This window comes from Solanum lycopersicum, chromosome 8 (genome assembly GCF_036512215.1).
Source record: "Solanum lycopersicum chromosome 8, SLM_r2.1".
Taxonomy (NCBI): Eukaryota; Viridiplantae; Streptophyta; class Magnoliopsida; order Solanales; family Solanaceae; genus Solanum; species Solanum lycopersicum.
Genome location: NC_090807.1, coordinates 52474694 through 52497387, shown reverse-complemented (window position 1 = coordinate 52497387; position 22694 = coordinate 52474694). Strand labels below are relative to the sequence as shown.

General features: G+C 34.4%; 1 protein-coding gene across 2 annotated transcripts; it reads left to right on the top strand.

Moving 5' to 3' along the window:
• The first annotated feature begins 2197 nt into the window (after positions 1 to 2197).
• LOC101248504 (L10-interacting MYB domain-containing protein) lies at positions 2198 to 9009 on the top strand. 2 transcript variants are annotated; one of them, XM_004245016.5, is made up of 3 exons: positions 2198 to 2413; positions 7685 to 8011; positions 8094 to 9009. In XM_004245016.5, exons 1-3 carry the CDS (start codon positions 2348 to 2350, stop codon positions 8691 to 8693), a joined length of 993 nt encoding a protein of 330 aa, XP_004245064.1. In that variant the 5' UTR covers positions 2198 to 2347; the 3' UTR covers positions 8694 to 9009. The 2 variants fall into 2 exon arrangements, with proteins under 2 accessions (XP_004245064.1, XP_069144146.1); XM_069288045.1 differs by lacking the exon at positions 2198 to 2413 and adding an exon at positions 7436 to 7602.
• The last annotated feature ends 13685 nt before the right edge of the window (positions 9010 to 22694 follow it).

The following is a 22694-nucleotide window of genomic DNA, read 5'->3' as shown; positions in this document are numbered from 1 at the left end:
TAATCAAGTATAGAGGTTTTGAAAGATGAAGAGGTGTGAGTTTATGATAAAAATAAAATTAAAAATAAATATATAAAAATAAGAGAAAAATGTAAAAAAAATGTGACATGTTTTTTTAATAAACAAAAATATGTTTAAGTAAAATCCTCCATCATTTTTATGATTTATTTTATTATATGACATATTTTCTTTTTACCTCATTTTAAAATTTTTAAATAATTAAAAGTCTCCAAATATGCTTCTAATAAACATTATTTTTAGTAATTACTATTATTTTGAACAATATATACTTTTTCTCTTATTTTATATTATAGGAGAGATATCTATTAAGAGAAAAATTAATTAAAAATAAATTTAAAAAGGGACACAGAATTAAAAAGTTAGTCAAAAGGAATAGAATTTCTTTTGAAATTATCAACCAAAAAAAAAAGTAATCGTACGAATGTTTTAAAATAAAATTAAAAAATATTTAATTTTTTGCTGATTAAATTCTCAAAATTGTGAAACATTTGACCTATAAATAATAATTATATATGAATAATATAAAAAATAATGCAACGTTAAAATTATGTATTTTTACCATATCATTGTTATGTGATTGTGAGATACGAAACTATAACAGGAATCGATTTATTTGATTCTTAGCTATATAATATTTGAATTTAATATTTAGTATTTTATTTACTTTATATTGAGATATGATATATTACTTTTTTTTATTACTTATATTTATTATATATTTGTATAACAATTTCATAGCTAGTGAGGAGGATGATATTGTTAGACGCAATCAGAAATAAGATATATTGACGTTTTTTCAATTAACTAATTAATCTGATAAAGAACCAATCAACTCTTGTTACATTAGTGATTTAACCGGAGAACTATAAACAATCCATACAATAATACCAGCAAACATACATAAAATTAATTAACTAATCAAGCAAAAATATTTAAAATATACGATTCTTCAAATTTACTAAGTGAATAAAGACAATCAGTGTCGGTAGAAACTACAAGATTAAGAAAAAAAAATCTCAAAAAACTACAACGAGAAGCAAAAAAGAAAATGAACAAATTATTTTTTCTATAAAAGAATAATGATTTGTATCATCAACAACTCAACCTAATAATATCAAATATATATGTAATTACAACTAAACAAAGTGCTAATGATAATTAGACATATCAAATCATTTTACCTCACAAAATTAAAATATGCAAAATATATAACATTTTTCATTATACATCCCTTTCCTGCAAAAATCAGATCAAAGAAGACAAAAAAAATAAAAATTAACAAATCAATGGTATAAAAAATGAAGAATAAGGAAAATAAAAATAAAATGACCATCATGGAATATCTCAAAGTGGGTTTTTATAGGTGTAATATTTACGAGTTATAATTTTTTTATTAAATATTTTGAAGGTTATGAATATGAAAGGTTAGGAGTTAGAAGGTGTAATGCTCATTAACTAATTTATTAATAGAAATATATATATATATACACATAATATTATTGTGTAAAAAAAAATCTAAAAAACTCTTTTTGTTAAAATAAAAATTATATATTTTTCTCATCATTGAGGCATGCCACATAGGCTGATTGAAGATCCTTATTTATTTATATATATATATATATATATATATATATATATATATATATATATATATATATATATATATATATATATATATTTTGATATGAAGGACAAAATTAATGTTTTGTCAGATAAGAAGTATTTTGTAGTAATTTAAATTTAATATTATACATAGTTATAAATTCGATTGTTATTATTCCAACAAATATAATACATTTTAACAACGTAAAATTAATTTAAATTATACTGAAGCATTTAATATTCACATAATACTTAAAATACATCTGTATCAAAAATATTTTAGTTATATATTCAACACGTGCATTGAAACATAACTATAATTGTTATACATTGAATTTAAATATATTATAATTGTTATTTTTTCCTCTTATTAACGATGTTAAAATATAGTATTGTATAAAAAATACTTAATTATATATTCACAATGTGCATTGTAAAATTCTTACAATATGTATAATGTATTGAATTCAAAATGTATTACAAGTATAATTTCATTTATTTATTTTATTAATGATGTCCATATTGTTTTTTTTTTTTTTTTTAAAATGGTAAATCATTAAAAGAGTTTAAAAGCATCTTGTACCTGTAAACAAACCTAAAGCCCATTTCTGGGTACCGGTTTAATTTAATACTAAAACGGAGAAATTCTGAGAAACATACAAAACGGAACGGTAAGAAGCAGAAGTTAATGAAGACTGATTAAGCTGTTTGTTGAGGAAAAGAAATGGAGGCAATTGCTGGGTTGGTAGCTGGATCTCACAAGCGCATTCGGCATGATTCTGATTGTGGGGTATGCTTCTTCAATTCCTCTTTTTAGTTTTCTCTTCTTAATTCGTTCCTTTAGATCTGATTGTTGATAATGTGATTCTGAGATTTCTCATCAAGTTTTAACTGTTCCTTTAACTATTAGGGCTTGTAATTTGGTGGTTCAACTAGAGTGACTTTACATAGAGCCATCATATTTGGAATTTTATTGATGTTACTTTTGTTTCTGATTTGATTCCTTTCTATGCTTCAATGTATTGCTTTTCATTTAGGATGTGAATTTTGATAAGGAAAAAATAAGCCTCGAGAAATCTGTAAGCGAAAAGACGATAGAGAAGAGACTGGCAGTATAATAGAAAAGAAATCTATCAACTCGCGGATAAAAATGCTGCTATGCAGTTTAATAAGCAAAAGCACAGAGAAAAACTTTAGTTAAAATTTAGGAATCATCTCACAAGATTTTCTCCTAAAAACTCGACAATAGCCCACTTTAAAACTACTTTATAGAGAATAGGACAAACTAAATGTATACATTTCGTTTCCTAACGTATTCCCTTAAATTACAAGCTTTCAAGCTTCAGTTTATCTCCAATTTCTTTACTTATTCCATGGTGTTAAGTCCTAATGATCTTATCAGGCTTTGGAAAGAAAGTAACTAGAGAGGTTTTGTGAAAATATCTGCTAGTTGGTCTAGACTTCAGCAATATTTTAACTCTATTATTCCTTCATTGTTGAGATCTTGTAGAAAATAATACCTTACATCAATAATCAATATGCTTGCTTCTTCCATATAGCACAAGATTTTCGGATAGCTTGACGGCAGAGCTGTTGTTGCTGAAAATTGTAGTTTCTCGTTTCTTGTTTGAATTGTAGTTCTTCAAGAGTTCTTCTCAGCCAATCAACTTGACAAGCACAAGTTTTAGCATCAACAGATTCTGCTTCAGTACTCGATAAAGTGACAATTTTTTGCTTCCTGGAAGACCACGAAACAACCCTGTGCCAAGCATAAAAACATAGCCTGGACTGCTCTTTTTGTCATCTTGATCTCCTGCATAATCACTATCAGCAAAACTTAACAAACCAAATTTCTCACCTTTCTTACATAACAAAGCAAAATCCTTAGTTCCTTGTAAGTAGTGAAGGATTCTCTTAGTAACTAGCAGGTGAACTTCTGTCGGGCTCTCCATATATTTATTTATAAGACTTACAACATACATGATGTCGGGCCTTGTAGCAGTAAGATGCATCTGGCTACCTGCAGATGGTCTGTAGTATGTGTTGTATAACCTATCTCCTTTTACATCTTTGCTTAGCTTTAGGCCAAACTCAATTGGAGTATTGAAAAGATGCAATTCTTCATCTTGAATTGGTCTAAAGTTTTCCGCGCATATTTCTGTTGGGAAACAAATATCCCATCATCCAATTGCACTATTTATAAACCAAGAAATTAATGCATCTTACCAAGATCAGATATTTCAAATTCAAATCATCATAGACCTCTTGAAATCAGAAAACATGACACGATCATTTTTGGTAAATATATGATCATAAACATATAAACACACAATGAGTATTCTCCCAGATTATCCAATTTCAACAAAAAGAGAGTGCTCATATGGACTTTTGAGGAAACCAACTCTTAGAAAGTAAGCCACAATGCAACTATACCAAGCTCGCAGAGCTTGTTTTAGTCCATAAAGAACCCTTTTCAATTTGTATACCTTATGCTCATTTCCAATTTTAATTTAACCAAAGGCTGTTCAATAAATATCTCTTCTTCCAAGTATCCATGCAGGAAAGCTGATCTGACATCCAATTGAAAGACAAGCCACTAATTTTGTGTCAGCACGACAATCACCATTATAATCATATAAGTCATGGCTTGCAACTGGAGCAAAAACTTTAGTGTAGTCCACACCAATACTCCTGCTTGTATCCCTTAGCCACCAATCACGCCTTGTACTTGACAATTTCACCATTTTCTTTCAGTTTCGTCTTGTAGACCCACTTGACACCAATATTTTTGTGTCTATTTGGAAGATCTGACAACTCCCCAGTGCCATTTCTTTCAATAACATCAATTTCATCATCCATTACTTTTCTCCATTTCTCCTAACATTCTCAAAAGATGTAGGATCACTATCTACAAACAATGTAAAGTGAGAAACATCTTCGATAACATCAATTCCTGTTACCTTATAATCCATCATCCATGTCGACCTTCTGCAAGCACGACGAAGTGACTTATCCGCTGCATCAGTTACTTCCAAAGTTGGTGGTAAGAGGATAACATTTGCTGGAGTAGAAATTTCATAAATTTAATGTATTGCAGCTACTTCTCTGCCTTGATTATCTACTAAGATTGGAGTAAGCTGCTTCATATTCCAATCCCAAATGCTCTCTTCATCAAAAAACAACACCTCTGCTGGTCTGTGTATCTTTGTTAATGGATTTTACATCTTGTACGCCTTGGAACTACACCAACAAAACACATCTCTCACCTCTATTGTCAAGATAATTTCTTTTTACTTTTGGAATATGTGCATAAGCATATGGACTCAAAATTTTCAAAGTGGTCTACTGCCGCTTTCCTTTCGTTCCAAGCTTCCTTAGATGTAGCATCTCGAAGAGCAAAACTAGTTCTATTCAAGATGTGAATGCTTCAATTCACTGTTTCCAACCAAAATTGCTTTGGAACTCTTCCTCGAGCCAACAAGCTAACAACTGTGTCGAGAATGGTTCTATTCTTCCTCTCTGCCACACCATTTAGTTGTGGTGTATATGCTGTTGTGAGCACTTTCCAAATGTCACGAGTCCCACAAAAATCATCAAATACCTCAGAGCAGTATCCCCCGCCGTATCTGTGTGAAAGTTCATACTAGTTCTTCCTGTCTCATTCTCCTCATGAGCTTAGCAACTTCTTAAATATGTTAGAAGTATCAGTCTTTTACTGTAAAATATACACCCAAGTCTTCCTGGAATAATCGTTAATAAAGGTGAATAAAATATTTTTACCACCCTTAGAGATTAGATTTATTGGCCCTCAGATATCCGAGTGCACCAACCACAGTACCTCCTTAGCTCTCCATGACTTACTATTAGGAAACTAAGAATGATATTGTTTGCCAACAACACATTCTTCACAAATTCAGGAGGGAACAACATTTTCAGGAAGCACCGTCTTCCGTTGAAGGATCTTCAAGCCACCAAAGTTCAAGTGACCACATCGAAAATAACCATGAAGGATTTTTCACTTTCCACCATAGAGCAGTTCTGAACATTTTAATAGCTATGACTCTTCTAGATGGATCATAAATTTCACATGTGTCATTCCTTAAGGTGATGAACTCTTTTTCTACCAGTTGATTGACACTCAATAAATTGCATTTCAAAACAGGAACTAGAACACATTCGATATAAGTCTTGCACTTGGCTCTAAAATGTATATCACCCTTTTCCATCACATTCACAATTGAGATTGCACTGGAACTAAGTGCCCACCGGAAGTTTTCATTTAAATCAGCAAAAGAAGATTTACTTTCAATCACGTGGTGGTTACTGTAGCCAGTATCCATGTACCAAATAACTTGCTCCTAAAGCTCGTTTTAGCGTGAACCACAATTGAATAGGTTTCTCCTTCTTTATTCTTAGCAAAATTTGACTTTTTTTTTCTTTTCTCATTAGGCAGACCTAGTATGACATTGAGTACGATAATGACCAAATTTTTGGCAAAGATAACATTTTAATTTTTACCTTTGATTTGTCAAAATCTCTCCCTCTGCCTTTGCTGTAGTCATCATTGGCTCTTAAATTCCCGATGCATCTTTGCTGCACCTATCTATATTTCCTCGATCTCCTTTCCTTGTTCCTCTACCTCTACCCTTTCCTCTAGAATTGGAAGAAATAAAAGTATAAGCCTTCAAGGCCTGCTTATCAGAAGTTGAATTGTTGCAGTCTTCTTCATTCAGCATTAAGGAGCTTTGCTTCTCGTCAAGTGATAACTCATCTATATCTTTTGACCCCTCAATGGAGCAAACAACATAATCATACTTCAGCGTCAAAGAGCACAATATTTTCTCCACAATTGTGACATTTCATCTTCTCGCAGTGGAATCACATTTTGTTGTTGATCTCCATTATTCTAGTGTAATAACTCATTACAGGCTCTCCTTTATCTGCAAAGTCTCAAAATCGCTTCCAAGGCTTAAAGCTGTGCGTGCTTCACTTTGGCAGTGCCTTGATGTTTCTTTTTAATGGAGTCTTAGATATCTTTTGAAGTTCCTTTGCAAATAATAGTTTCTAAGATGAGACGTTCAACAGCCTGAAAATAGCCTGAAAAAACTAATATTTTGCCCTCAAATCTTTCAGCTTTCTTGCTTCGGACTATGCCTTTTGAGCATTTGTCAAAGTTTCGCCTTCTGTCGGAGCACCGATGTCGTCCTGGATAATTGGCCAATACTCCTTTGACCTTAATTTTTTCCCCATCAGTATACTCCAATGGTCATAGTGACCATTGAAACGTCCACTAGCTGCTTGATCTTTCCTTAAAAGTTTGGCACAAGAATGAAAATTAGAATTAAGTCTATATATTTGGTTTAAGGCCCTTCATTTCACATTTTGAGCATTCATTTCCTTCTTGGATGAGCTGAGATACATTTTCTCTAGAATTACTTTTATGGACAAATATAGTAATATGGTGGCACATGTTGATTTTTCTGTTAGTAGTATGACAATTTGTTTTTGTCATTTTTAGGCAACAAATTCTTGTATCACAGACAATTGTTTTATGCATAGACTGCTCACTTTCTGCCTCAGTTGTTATTTTTTTAGTTGCTTCCCATCACTGTTTTAGTTGTATGAAGAATGACTCTCAGAAAGGGCGTAAAATTGAAGGTATAGATCAGTTCTTGAATCTGTGGAGAAGTGGTTTCCATTAGTCTTCAGTTGGTTTGAAATACATGCCTTGCATGCAGATACTATAATTTTCATGGATAAATTAAACATATCTGAACTTTCTACTCATTTTGTGTCATTATTCTCATATAAGGATTGTTGTGACTGCTTTCAACTAGCCAAAATTTGACCAAAAACGAGTTGAGTTGAGCCGAGCTAAAATATAGGGGGCTGAGCCCCAAGCCAGGTTGGTTCGTTGAGCAGGCAACTGATATGATACTTGACATTACTATGATACACATGCAAAGCAGGATACCTAATGTTTGTAGCCTTATCCTATAAATTTGTTTATATGTTGGTTATTAATGCATTCCCACTTGTAATGATGTCCTTGACACTACAGATGGATTCTGAAGCGAATGAAATGCAACATAAACAAGAACGCTTGAGAACAAGATGGACACCCTCCCTGGACAAGGTTTTTGCTGACCTTGTTGTTGAGCAGATTAAGCTGGGGAACCGGCCGAACAATGTCTTTGACAAGAAAACTTGGAATTATATACGTGATGAATTTAATAGACAGACAAATCTTCATTTCAATAACAACCAACTAAGAAAGCACCTTGATGTGTTGCGAACTCGTTATTACAACCTTAAATCTGCTTCTGATCAAAATGATGCTTTGGATGATTCTTGCTACATTGGTTTTGACCTATGGGAAGACATCGGGGTATTTCTCAGTCTCTTTCTATATATGCTTGTGTTTTCAATTCCCCCTCCCCCAATTTTCCTAACAGATTCATGGAAAACAGGCTCAGCCGAAGCCTGAATCGAGTAAAACCAAGGAGTGCCCTATCTATGAGCAGCTGTGCACAATATTTGCTGACTCGGGTGCTGATGGGAAGTATGCCCAATCAAGTCACTATGAAGGGCTGGACAAATCTGCTGGGATAGATATCTCATTTAAAGACAGTGGCAACTTGGCTCCTCCTTCATCAACTCCTTTAAACAGTACTGCTACTTTACCACAAACTACAACAAGAACTGTAGCTGGTAAGAAGAGAAAGTGTCCATCAGATATAGTTCCTGCTTCAGGCCAGAACTGCGGGGATAGAGAGATAATTGATGCTATGGTAGAAGCTATGGGGGATATGATTGCTGCTTCAAAGTTTCAGACAGTTGTAATGCCTCAAGTTGATGGTAGATTTACAATCCGTAAATGTATCAAAGCTTTGGATGAGATAGAAGGCATTCCAGAAAATCTTTACTATGCAGCTTTGGATTTATTCGACAATCCCAGTCTAAGGGAGATGTTCATTTGTCTCAACAACAGCAGCATGAAGCTGACATGGCTGCAGGGGAAATGTACAAGTCTTTCCTCATTTATCTTCCCCCCTGGTTTACAACATTAGTGGTAGTACCCATTTTATGTAGCGATTTTTTTTTGGAAACTGTATGCATAAATTCCTATGGCCTGCTTGTAGTTAAAAGCATGGGACAGGTAAATAGAATATAGTTAAGGTAGAGCATGGATTTGGAGTTTTGGTAAGGCATTGGTGGTACTGGTCATGGAAACCAAAGCTTTACATGCTCATGGAGCCGCTAAGCAGGTTAGCGATTCTATTTTCTCTTGCAAAGAATGTTTTGGATGGAAGACATTTCTACTTTGAATGATATGTTGGCAACTATACATTTCATTTCATTCATTACAAAGGTATATGTTTTAAATTTATGTCTTCTTTTCCAAATTCAAGCTTTATATGATTGCGGTAGTGTCCGTTATGGCACCGTTAGAAGTTTGTATTATGAATTGATGCATAACAACTGTTACTCCAATTTGAATCAAACCCGTCTGATGTTGTCTCGTAACTTGAAGAGGCAGCTTCCCATATTGGAAACCATTTATCATGTCATCAATCAGTGAGGATTTTCTAGTCCATGTCATTTTGTTCCATCGCAAAACGGTCATTTTCATATTTTTTACATCCTTTACTGGCAAAACACATAGGAACTTCATCCATATACCACTTTATCTGTTCCTTCAAGGGAGTAGAAATATGGATCTTCCAAATCCTGTCCAAAGGTGAATGACATTTCTCTTGTCATTTGGTCTGGTGTACTGTATTCGGTAAAATTTATCTCATGTAGGATGTGTAAGTCTATCTGTTTAATTTTATGCAAATTCAAATGTATAGTTGTGCACACCTTAAGTTAAAAGGATACAAATGCAAAGTGGGGTTAAACTAAAAAACATATTAATAATATATTATGCAATTGCTTTACTACAAAAAAAACAACAACATTAGCAATATCAAAGAGTTATAGATTGTTTGGTTGGGAAAAAGTTATCCTATCTTAATTATCCCGAGACTAGTTATTCTATCACTATGGTATAAATGATGAGATAAGTTATTTCAAACATAACAAGTAAACAAGATATCAAAATTTTATTCGATGATTATTCATTTTTATCACTCACACTCTCACATCAAACAAGCAGTATCCAATTTTATCAATGAATGATTTGAGAAAGAAAAGACACCTCAATTGACCGTCGTACTGTAATCTCATCCAGGAGGCCTATTGTCAACTAAATACCACCTTTTGGGGAACAAATCACAGTTCCCACACGGAAACTCTCACTATCACAAATACCAAACTAATTCAATTGATATGGAACATAAACATACTACCACACAACCAAACCAAACTACAACTTCACTTTCAAATCAGCCCATATACAAATAATAATAATAAAACACGTCCTGCAACACGTATTACTAAATCTTCAAGTATAATATACCATGTCCTATAGAAATCTCAATACTCCAAAAAAGATAAACATTATAACCCATTCCCAAATCAATGACAATGCACAAGTCTTATTACCACACTCCGCTAATCTTGATAAGCAATCAATCAAGCATGTCACAATTCAACCACCTCCACTACCACTTTCAACATCACAACTTCATCCAACGCCAAAACATGCACTTCTTCAACTAGAACAATACCCAACATCCTCATGACCATGGAGGGAATGACAAACCCACCACAAAACTTATACCTCTACCATATCTGATAGAGGAAAGGTTAACTGACAACATAATAAGTGTTGCATACTCAGATGGATAGAGTTATAGGGTGATGACTGATGAAGAATGTGGTATCATTTCCTGAGTTAGCTCTAACTATGCTGTTGCCAATTTTATTATGGCTAGGTGGTGAGTGTTTTGGGTCGAGTAATGTGTCCATTTCTTTAGCAAGACTGAAATTCGCAATCTTTGCCTCTACTCTACTACCTCAAAACTGGCCATGAAATGAAAACAAGCTACCCAATCTGGTAAATTGTCAAGAGATGATTCATATCATATAAAAAAATTCACCAAGTACTGAGCTCTTATGATATATGATCTTTCTTGTATAAATTTACTTTGTGGATTTGAAAACTTCAACTAAACAGTCTTTTAGCATGACATTTGATGTAGATACATAAGTGAGCTTAACAATTGTTTGATAACCTTCCTGTTAATCTCTGATTATTTCAGTCTTGGTGCTAGCAAAGAACAATCCATGCGACCTAGGGGTCCCATTATATATGATGCATTCCGGATGGGGAAACGATGATGGTATTTTACATGTTCAGTTGAATGATCTTGGCCAACCTATTCAGCTGCTCCCGTTCGTCGATCATAGCTTCCAATATACAGTAAGAGAGTCTCTAACAAGTTTCTGTTAGCTTTGTTGGGAATAAATCCGTAACAGAAATAATATTTGCGGTAATAAAGGCAACAAATGCGGAACACAACAATACGGTTAATCAACGAGAATAAAAGAGAAATAATGACACCAAGATTTTACGTGGAAACCCTCCTAAATAAGGGAAAAAACCACGACCCGAGAGGAGCAACAAATATCACTATAGTAAGGATTTTACACTTGTATGTCTGAGTAAAACTCCAAAGACCACTACACATTCAAAAGAAATAAAACTCTTTTGATTTTTCCACCTCACTACAATACCGCTCACACTCTCTATTTTTCCTCACAGATTATTTTCTTCTGTGATGCCTCACTCTTCTTTTCTCTCCTTTGTAATTCTTTTTTTTGTGTATTTTGAAATGAGCAAGAGCTCTCTATTTATACGAAAATCTACTCCTAATGATGTCACCAATGACATCACAAGAAACACAAGATTTCAACATTTTCACCTATGTAGAAATCTTGCTAAGATTTTAGTTGAAAAAATAACTGGTGAGCTTTGAATTTTGTTGCAACATTTGTTGACTTTAACAATAATCAACAAACAAAATTCAACCATTTTTGCTATATTTATCTACAATGGGTATGGACTCCACAAATCTCCCCCTCCAGACCCATTCACCCTGAAGGAGGTAGCTCTAGGTTTCTAGCTTGAGTACATGGCGACAAGTTCTTTGCATAGCTCAAACTTGTCCCTTGATACCACCTTGGTCAGCATATCTGAAGGGTTTTCACTAGTAGGGATCTTTATGACCTGCATAGATCCATCCTCTATCTTTTCACGAATCCAGTGATATCTCACGTCAATATGCTTCGTCCTTGCATGGTACATGGTGTTCTTGCTCAAGTCTATTGCACTCTGACTGTCACAATAGATGACATACTCAATATGATGCAATCCAAGTTCTTGAAGAAATCGTTTCAGCCATACCATCTCTTTGCCAGCTTCAGTAGCTGCAATATATTCTGCCTCAGTTGTAGAGAGTGCGACACACTTCTGCAACTTTGATTGCCATGATATAGCTCCCGCTGAAAATGTAAACAAATATCCAGTAGTGGATTTTCTATTATCGAGGTCACCTCCCATATCAGCATCAGTATAGCCCTTCAAGATTGGATCAGATCCTTTAAAACACAAGCAATCTCTTGTGGTACCTCTTAGATACCTGAGTATCCACTTAACTGCCTCCCAGTGTTCTTTTCCAGCATTTTCAAGGAATCTGCTAACAACACCAACTGCATGAGCAATATCAGGTCTTGTACACACCATCGCATACATCAAACTCCCCACTGCTGAAGAATAAGGAATTTTAGCCATTCCCTCTTTCTCCTCTTTTGTTGTAGGACACATATGCTTGCTCAACTTCAGATGACTCGCAAGAGGCGTGCTAACAGGTTTAGCACTCTTCATGTTGAAGCGTTCTAATACACGTTCAATGTACTTCTCTTGAGATAGCCACAACTTTCTTTTTGTTCGTTCTCGAAAAATCTTCATCCCTAGAATTTGTTGTGCTGGGCCCAAGTCTTTCATGTAAAATGACTTGGACAAATCTTTCTTCAATTTTGCAATCAGCTCTTTGTCTTGTTCTACAATTAACATGTCATCCACATATAACAACAAAATAATAAAATTGTCGTCAGAAAATCTTTTGAAGTATACACATGGATCAGAATAGGTCTTTGTGTACGTTTGACTTTTCATGAAAGAGTCAAACTTTTTGTACCATTGTCTTGGGGCCCGTTTCAACCCATAAAGACTCTTATTCAATTTGCACACCATGTGTTTCATTCCATATACTTCAAATCCCTCTGGCTGCTCCATATAAATCTCTTCTTCCAAATCTCCGTGAAGAAATGCAGTTTTCACGTCCAATTGCTCCACTTCAAGATCTAGACTAGCTGCTATGCTCAAAATAGTTTGAATAGAAGTCATTTTGACAACAGGTGAAAAAGTTTCATCAAAATCAATACCTTTCTTTTGTTCGAAGCCTTTTACAACCAATCGAGCTTTGTACCTCACCAACTTGCCATTTCCATCTTTCTTGAGTTTAAAAACCCAGTTGCACTTAAGTGGTCTTTTTCCTTTTGGAAGTTCAACTAGCTGGTATGTTCCATTTTTCTGTAGAGATCCCATCTCTTAGTGCATGGCTTTCATCCATTGGCTCTTTTCTGGATGAGACAACACCTCCTTAAGAATTTCTGGCTCACCTTCATCATTGATAAGGACATACTCTGAGGAAGGGTATTTGGTTGATTCTACCCTTTGTCTTTCTGATCTCCTCAGAGGTTGAGATTGTTCTTCTTCTGGGTACTCCATTTGCTCGGTATTATCACCAAGTTGCTCCCCCTGCTCGACAATCTCATCAGGTTGCTCTTCATGCTCAGCAACTTCATCAATCATACTTTCTGCACTTATGGGATGGTTAGAAGAAGAAGGAATGGTAACAAGATTAGGAACTATACCATTCTTTTTCTTGGCCTTCTCGGATAGATCATCAGCAGTTCCATCTTCACTTTCTCGAAAGATTACATCTCTACTTCTGATGACCTTCTTCTTTACAAGATCCCATAGTCTGTACCCGAACTCTTCATCTCCATATCCGATGAATATGCAAGGAACTGATTTATCATCTAGCTTGGTTCTTTGCTCCTTCGGTACATGTGCAAAAGCTTTGCAACCGAACACCTTTAGGTGCGAGTAAGACAACTCTTTGTTGGTCCAAACTCTCTCCGGAATGTCAAACTCCAACGGAACTGATAGACTACGATTGATAAGATAATACATCGTCCGAACTGCTTCACCCCAGAATGTCTTGGATAATTTAGCCATTCTGAGCATGCTTCTCACCTTCTCAACAATGGTGCGATTCATTCTCTCAGCTACACCATTGTGTTGTGGGGTTCCAGGAACTGTCTTTTCATGTCTGATTCCATGGTTTGAACAGTACTCTTCAAATTCTCTTGAAGTGTACTCACCTCCATTGTCAGTTCGGAGACGTTTTAACTTTCGACCTGTCTCTCTTTCTATCAGAGCATGAAACTTTTGAAATACTTGAAACACCTGATCTTTGGTTCTCAAGATATAAACCCACTTTTTTCGAGAGGCGTCATCAATAAAGGTAACAAAGTATTTATTACCTCCTATTGATTCTATCTCCATTGGACCACAAACATCAGAATATACCAAATCAAGTATATTCGATTTTCTTTCAGATGATGTCTTAAATGAGACTCTATGTTGTTTATCAAATAAGCAGTAGTTACACGATTTTATCGTTGTACCTTTGGCAAAAGAGATGAGTGACTTTTTGGAAAGAATTTGCAATCCTTTCTCGCTCATATGACCTATTCTTTTATGCCATAAATCTGCAGAATTTTCTTCATGAGCTGCATTTAATTCACCTTGGCATATTTCTGCATTTGTCCTGTATAACGTGCCACGAGCAACTCCTTTTTCAATCACCAATGCCCCTTTGGTGAGTCTCCATTTTTTATTTGCAAAGTAGTTCTCATATCCATCTTGGTCCAAAGCAATTCCCGAGATCAAGTTCATCCGCAAATCAGGTACGTGGCGCACATCTTTCAACACTAATGTGCATAATTTGTTTTTAAGCAAATCTCTCCGATCCCCGCAATCTTTGAGTAACTTGTGTTACCCATTTTCACATAGCCATAATCACCGGCTACATATCCGCAAAAAAGATCTCTTACCGGTGTGGCATGATAAGATGCTGCTGTGTCAACCACCCATTCCGACTCTATACCTGCCAAGTGCATGCATTCTTCTTCCTCATTTATGAGGAGAACAACATCGTCATTATTTTGCACCATGGCATCTGTGTTGTCATCATTCTTCTAGTCGCTGCTTTCCCCTTTGCCCCTTTTCAGATTTGGACAATCTCTTTTGAAGTGTCCTGGTTGATCGCAATTGTAGCAATTTCTGGCCTTCGATTTTGATCGGACCTTGGACTTTCCACGAGCTCGGGATCTACCATAGTTACTTGAGCTCCTTTGGTAACTTCTGCCTCTACTTTCCGTGATGAGAGCCTATCCATGATTTTCAGGCCTTTTTCTCATCTTCTCATTAAGCAAAAGGGCTAATGTGACATCCTTCAACTCAATAGAGTCCTTATCAAGTAAAATGGTTGTTGCTAAAGTATCGTAGGAAGATGACAACGAGTTTAGGAGAACTATGGCTTTATCTTCATCCTCGATCTTTACTCCGAGGTTTGCTAGCTGCGTGATTAGTCCATTAAGTACATTTAAATGAGACAAAAAATTTGTACCTTCACCCATATGTAGCGCATATAACTGCTTCTTTAGGTACAATTTATTTGTCAGCGTTTTGGATATGTATAAATTTTCTAACTTTGTCCAAATGCCACATGCACTCTCTTCATCGATGATGTTATTAACTACATCATCTGTTAAGTGCAATCTGATTGCACTAGCAGCCTTTTCATCCATTTCTTCCCAATCCTCAAGTTTCATGGATTCGGGCTTTTTGGATTTGCCTTGTGCAAACCCTGTTGGATGAGCAAGTCTTTCATCCTTCTCTGCCACGTTGAGAAACCGCTATCACCGTTGAATTTTGCTACCTCGTACTTTACTCCAAACATTTTTTTATTGAGTATAGTACAATAAGCTGTAAAAAATATTTCTGTAAATGAGCAGAACCTGTGCTCTGATACCAATTGTTGGGAATAAATCCGTAACAGAAATAATATTTGCGGTAATAAAGGCAAAAAATTTTGGAACACAACAATACGGTTAATCAATGAGAATAAAAGAGAAATAATGACACCAAGATTTTACGTGGAAACCCTCCTAAATAAGGGAAAAAACCACGACCCGAGAGGAGCAACAAATATCACTATAGTAAGGATTTTACACTTCTATGTCTGAGTAAAACTCCAAAGACCACTACACATTCAAAAGAAATAACACTCTTTTGATTTTTCCACCTCACTACAATACCGCTCACACTCTCTATTTTTCCTCACAGATTATTTTCTTCTGTGATGCCTTACTCTTCTTTTCTCTCCTTTGTAATTTTTTTTTTGGTGTATTTTGAAATGAGCAAGAGCTCTCTATTTATAGGAAAATCTACTCCTAATGATGTCACCAATGACATCACAAGAAACACAAGATTTCAACATTTTCACCTATGTAGAAATCTTGCTAAGATTTTAGTTGAAAAAATAAATGGTGAGCTTTGAATTTTGTTGCAACATTTGTTGACTTTAACAATAATCAACAAAAAAAATTCAACCCATTTTGCTATGTTTATCTACAATGGGTATGGACTCCACAAGCTTCTCATCTTAGTTATGAAGTAATAACAATTGGATTTGTACAATGGATTCTACCTATGCATACATAGGAAAAGAGACTAGCATGAAAGAGAACTATTAGAATTATCCGACTCCAACATATTCTATTATCAGTGACGAATAATTTTGTCACTTACTCATCATATTTGTCAAAAAAACCTTTCATAACCAAAAAAAAGTTTTCAATCGTTCCTTCATAAAGTAAGAGTGTATACAAAGACTAATAAGAGTTTCATCCTCAAATAAAGTTGTATTAGTAAACATTTTTTTGGTACCCTCAAATGTGTACGTAGTATTTATGAAGAACTCATTCCTCAAAACAAGTACTTAAAAATTGTGAATGATATTGTGTTTTCATCACTAAGAAGGTTATTAATGTCGATGAAACTATATTGTCACTGAGTTTTTAGTTTAATTAGTTACGACATTATCTTTAAAGTCATGCATTTCATAGTCAAAAGTCATGTGTTTTCCCCAATCTCTGGTGAGTTCCGTCTACTTGTTTGAAGCGAAAGAAAATCTAGAGAAGTTATTCTACTCATTTGATGGTTTTGTAACAAAATAAATTGTAGCGACTCCAAAAGTAAGAACGTTAATACATATAAAACATGTATTAGTATGTAAAGTAGACCGGATAACAAGTAAACATGTAATAATTCTCAAATAAATATAATCAGATGTCAAAATGCAAGAATTTGCGAGCTATAAGCTCAACAATTATGACAAGTATATGGTGCATCGCCACACCTTTATCTTTTCCCGCTTACCAACTGAGATATGATCCTTCAATGAGTTTAAGATTATATTTCACAGTATATAACCCCTTACACAATCCAAATAAAGGTATAAGTTTGAACTCCCGGCTGCTTTTGAACACCGTCCAGTAAGTTCTCTATCAAATAGCTGTAGAACGCTCTCATATGTTTTGTAGATGAAGAGGGAGTTGCAAAAAGTATCTTTAGTAGACAAATCTTTCTGATTTTCTTATCTAAACGATGTTGAAAAAGCTTAGCTTGAAAGTAACATCAAGGAATAGGCGAGCCAAAACAGATTGCGAGCCTTGAGAAATACTTACCTTGGACTTTGGTCAGCTAGACCCCACTAGACCCAATGTATATAATACCTCGTGCAAGCTAGTCAAGAACTCGTGGAATCCTCCCCTACAACCCCAAAAAAATGTAGAGGAGCGAATCTCAAGAACCTAGCTACCCAACATCTTCTGCTCCTCTATTTTCATGGTAGCTAAACCTGATCTCAGGGGCTGGTGGTACCTCGATATGGGGAGCCCCAAAGACAGACTGCACTCCTAGGTCTAGAATAGATGGCACTAGGACCTTCTACATGGCTCCAAGTGCTACTAGGAGCTGTGCAGTGGCTGTCGATTTGACGCCCCTGCGCAGTTGTAGGCTCGGGTAACTACTGGAATATAACAAAGATGAAGTTGTTAAGGCCAAATAAATTGGTGAGCTGAAATTACCCTAGCTAGAAGGACATTGTTGGAGCTAAAAAAATTGCTTATGAAGGCTCAAAATTGGTTTCTACCCTCAGATGGTAATTCCTAGTTCCGGTAGATTATCAATGTTTATGTTGCTCATGAGAAGAAGAAGACTAACGAGGAAGTGGATTTTTCTCGTGTCCTTTCTGTAGAACCCTCAGCTAATGATGGAACAATGATAAATTATTACACAAGGCTTTCTCAAGCTCTTAATATAATATAAATCAATTTGTTCGGAACAGATGCATGACTCGTAAGATTATATGTAAAGCTCTGAGTTTGTTACCTGATAGAACCAAAAGAATGATGTAGGAAAATAAACATGGATCTTCTGCTTCCAGAATGAAACTTCTTACATCATAAGAAGTTATGAGTGCAATGTACTAGGAGACATTTTTGAAAAGAAGTAATTAAATCATGAAAACTGATGAATGTTTTAACCATGATTCAGTTTCCACTTGTTCAAAAGATGATATGCTATTAAAAAAGAAAGGAATGTCTAGGAGTTCAGGATAATTGTACAATCTAGAAATTCACAATATGGAAGAGAATAAGGCTAGGATGATGATCAATAATATGTAGAAACAACTTTTCCAACTTCATCTAAGAAGGAAAATATATGGAAAAAGAAGAAACAAACTTCGCCCATCTTTAGTGCTCTACAACTACAATTTAAGTTTATGAATATTCCTAATCCTGACTTTCATAACTTTGACAAGTATAAAATGTGGCCAATGGGAAAAATTATACACTTGTCAAAATTATGAAAGTCCAAATCAGGAACCTTGATCGAGTTAGCTTCTAGTTCATAATCAATAATAGCACTATATACAAACAAAGCTAGTTTCTTCTTTTCCACTTCTTTTTCCGTCTTATATGAAGTTGGAGAAGTTGTGTTCTTTTCTCTAAGATTCTTGTTGATCTCCATCCTAGCCTTATTGTCCAACATATTGAAATTTTTTAAATTGGACAACTATCTTGAACAACTAGCCATGCATCTCTTTTATTAGCCTATCAACTTTTATACAAGTGCTGGAAACTGAATATGAAACAAAACATGCATTAGTTTCAATAAACAAATTGCTTTTCTTCAGAAAAGCCTCCAAGTTCAGTCCATTAATAGATTCTTCTGGTGTAAGAAGCTTCACACGTGTAGTAGAAGATCCATGCTTATTGTCATACGTCATTCTTCCTGTTCTTTCAGACAACAACCTCCCCGCTTCAAATATAATCTTACGCGCCTTTTGCCCCTTACATATACATTTTTATCACAATGCAGAGCTTGAAAAGTCTTCAATAATGTTTTTTTATTGTTTCATCATAAGTTGAGGACTCTACAAAAAGGATACCATGAAAATCGACTTCACTAGTGGTCTTCTTCTTCTGATGAACAAAATAAACATTGATAAAATCGATGAATTGAGAAAAACCATCAAAGCTTAGAATTTCTTTTTTAAGTCTTTAAAGCAAACTTTTGAGTTCTAGCAATGTCCTTATCGATTAATTTCTACTCAACCATTTCTCTAGCCATAACATCTTTATCTTTATTACATTTCCTTTGCTACAACTTTGATAGGTGTAAGCAAACTTTACTATCTCCCTCAAACTCAATCAACAAACGAAGAAACACTAGGTGACCTAGTTATTTCATGACGTTTATTCACATAAATAATGTGGAGAAGAACTATCTGACTCTTCAAACCCTAGAAAACAATTATTACAAAAATGTACGTCACAAAACCTAAAAACATGAAAGACTGTAAAAAGAAGAACAAATGATATTTTTCAAAACCAAACACGAGGAAGACTCATGAAAAGGAATCAAAGGTGAGAAATCCCTAAAACTTCCTATAGCCTTGAGAAAAATTAATACAAACATATTGTGACTAGTTTGTATGAATTTAGTAGGCACTAGATTCGCACCGATGACATCGGTGAACCTAGAGTTGTGATACCAACTTTGTCACAACCCAAAACCACGGGCCGTGATGACACCTACTATAATCCACAAGTATGTGAGCCACCCTTAAAACCATTACTCCCATTCAGAGCTAAGGATGGCTTAACTACCGGTGGGTTCTAATAGGTGTCATCATAGCCTGTGGTTTTGGATCGTGAAAATTTGTAATCAAATCAAAGCAAATTCAATTCAAAGCTTCTTCCCAAAACCAAGTTATCATTTCCAAATTCTTCATTCTTTTTTCTAGCTTCTATTTTTAGTTGAATCTTCTGATCCTCGTTAACAATATTGCCCTAGCATGAGAACTCCTCAATTGTACTTTTCTTCTAGTATTTCCATACATGGTGTTAGATCCAGCTACACATTGGCGGCTTCTTAATTTATTTTAAGATTGGGTTAGCTGTGGATTTTATTTGGGTTTCTCTATATAGATTTAAGTAGTCGTATAGAATGGGGATGAAGTTGTTGAACCAATTAAATTACAAGTTATGGAAAACTTGTATGAAATCATAACTTGTTGTTGAATACTTGTGGGATTTTGTTAATAGAAGTTACACAATTTCTTATGTCGATGGATCAGGAAATAATAACGCATGTAAGAAGTTGAAGCATATTAATGCATAAAGACGCAGTTCAACCCAAAGAGTTCAACCTCCTCTACTTTATTTGATCATATTATGAAGTGTGAATGATTTAATGATACACATAGGTCCCTCAATCAGTTGTTCAACAAGAGGAATGAAGACCAACTTCATACTAGAGACTTCAACTCAACTATTCTTCTATGAAGAGTCTAATGTACTGAAGATATGTGTGTCAAGATATTATCCTCAACTGCTTGAACACTCTACTTGTTGTATATAATAACTACTAAACCCTAGATAGATTAGAGACATCTGAAAGAAAGGATGTCTCATCAAAATTGGATAGAAGTAAGATCCTAGTGATGTGTCTGTTGCCGATCTCAAATGCCTGATTCTACATCTTAATACGATGTAGCACCAAATAGTGTAATATAAGGAATGTATGATAGATAAAATAATTAGATGAAACAATTGATACAACCAAAAATACAGAGATAAAGAGTACATCAGATGAATAATAAAGTCAACTAAATAGTAAAGTATGTATGTGTACTTTAACAATAAACTTCACAACTGAAAATATAAATAACAAATACTGAAAATAACGCAACTTTAATTTTCATGGGAATTTATGCTAACTGACAACTATATAACTTAAACCTTATGATGATACAACATCTCTCTCACATTGTTAGAGTCATTATTTATCTTTACCGGTTAAAGAAAGAGCTTGACTAATGGATCCAATCTCTAAGCCTTTACTATGGGCTTAGTGGGGAGTTCTCTGAATCAACGGTCTATCCTATGGCAGCAGCGTAATTCTTAAGTTAGAATTATCTAAATCCATACCCATCTTGATTCTTAATACTAATCCTAAAATATGCATTGGTACGGATCTCAATAACTTTAAAGTTGTCCCACTTTAGGAAAAATGTCTCACTTAATAATAAAATTTAAAATCTCTTTCTTAGAGTCCTTTCTTAACATGGTTCTTTAGAACTGACTAAACATGCTTTAAAATTGATAATGCTTCATTTACAATTGACTTCGATTTCTTTCTAAAAAAGTAATGACCTTAAACCAAATTGCACTTTCTTGAAACTCTTTTGAGAATACTTCTTTAAGACTTATAACATACTTTACTCATTAAGTTGATGCACAAGTAGTAATATGACAAGGTTTTCAAATAACTTTAGTTAAGAAGCGACCATGTGGTTGTATAAGTTGAATCGTTAATCAATCAAAGATCACTAATAATATGAAGGACAATAATTTCAAAAATAGAGTAAACAGTGAACAATTAGAGAAAGAGAAAATTCAAAATAATGGTCATTGGAGTAAGATTATTATCTTTAAATCTTTTTATTTGAAACTATAGATATGGGGTGTGAGGACGAACTAAGTTCCTCATTTTGATAGTCATACATATCACAAATAATTAGAGTTTCGAAGAGGATCTAGGTTGGAATCATAGAAACCCAAACTTAGTCTTCTTGAGGTTTGTTTAGAGTTTGGAGAGTTGATAGCATAGAATATGGGAGAAAATGAGTATTTAATCTAACATACTCCCCTAGTAAAATTTAAATGTTGATGTTTAGGATTTCCATCCTTTAATTGCATGAAAAATGGTGAGTCCATGAGGCTATTCCATAGCTCGTGGAATGATCCACAGATCACAGGATGATCCACGAATCATGGAGAAACTCCTTGGAAGTATGGTTAGGGCTGATTTTTAAATGCCAACTTTTGAGGAATGATCCACAGCTCACAAGATGATCCACGAATCATGGAGAACCTCCTTGGAAGTATGGTTAGGGCTGATTTTTAAATGCCAACCGTTGAGTATTCGTTTGTTCGAAATATGGGGTGATACATTTATTTCTTTAAGTCTTATCTTTGATAACAAGTAACTTTTTGTTTTTTCTATTATGGTATTATTTATGGCTTTCAAGTTTTTAGTTCGGTTATTTGCATTTTTGTAAAGTTTGTATTCTAAGGTTCGAATAGTCAAAGTTATTTCTTATGTGCAGCATTTATATAAATAATCTCACCTAATAATTACCAAGTTGTTGAGTGTTGCTCCATTTTTTGATTAATTTGAAAGAGAGAATAAGGTTTTCTTATTTGCATCATACCAAAATTGTAGGCAAATGAAATGTAACAAAGATGAAGTTGTTAAGACCAAATAAATTGATGAGGAGAAATTACCCTAGAAGGACATTGTTGAAGCTCAAAAATTTGCTTTGAAGAGTCAAAATAGGTTTCTAGTGTCAAATGGT

Excerpts from the sequence above, each read along its gene's own strand:
- LOC101248504 (XM_004245016.5), top strand. The coding sequence starts at position 2,348 with ATGGAGGCAATTGCTGGGTTGGTAGCTGGATCTCACAAGCGCATTCGG. Across the intron at positions 2,414-7,684 it reads GGCATGATTCTGATTGTGGG|ATGGATTCTGAAGCGAATGA; the intron begins GTATGCTTCTTC and ends TTGACACTACAG. Across the intron at positions 8,012-8,093 it reads ACCTATGGGAAGACATCGGG|GCTCAGCCGAAGCCTGAATC; the intron begins GTATTTCTCAGT and ends CATGGAAAACAG.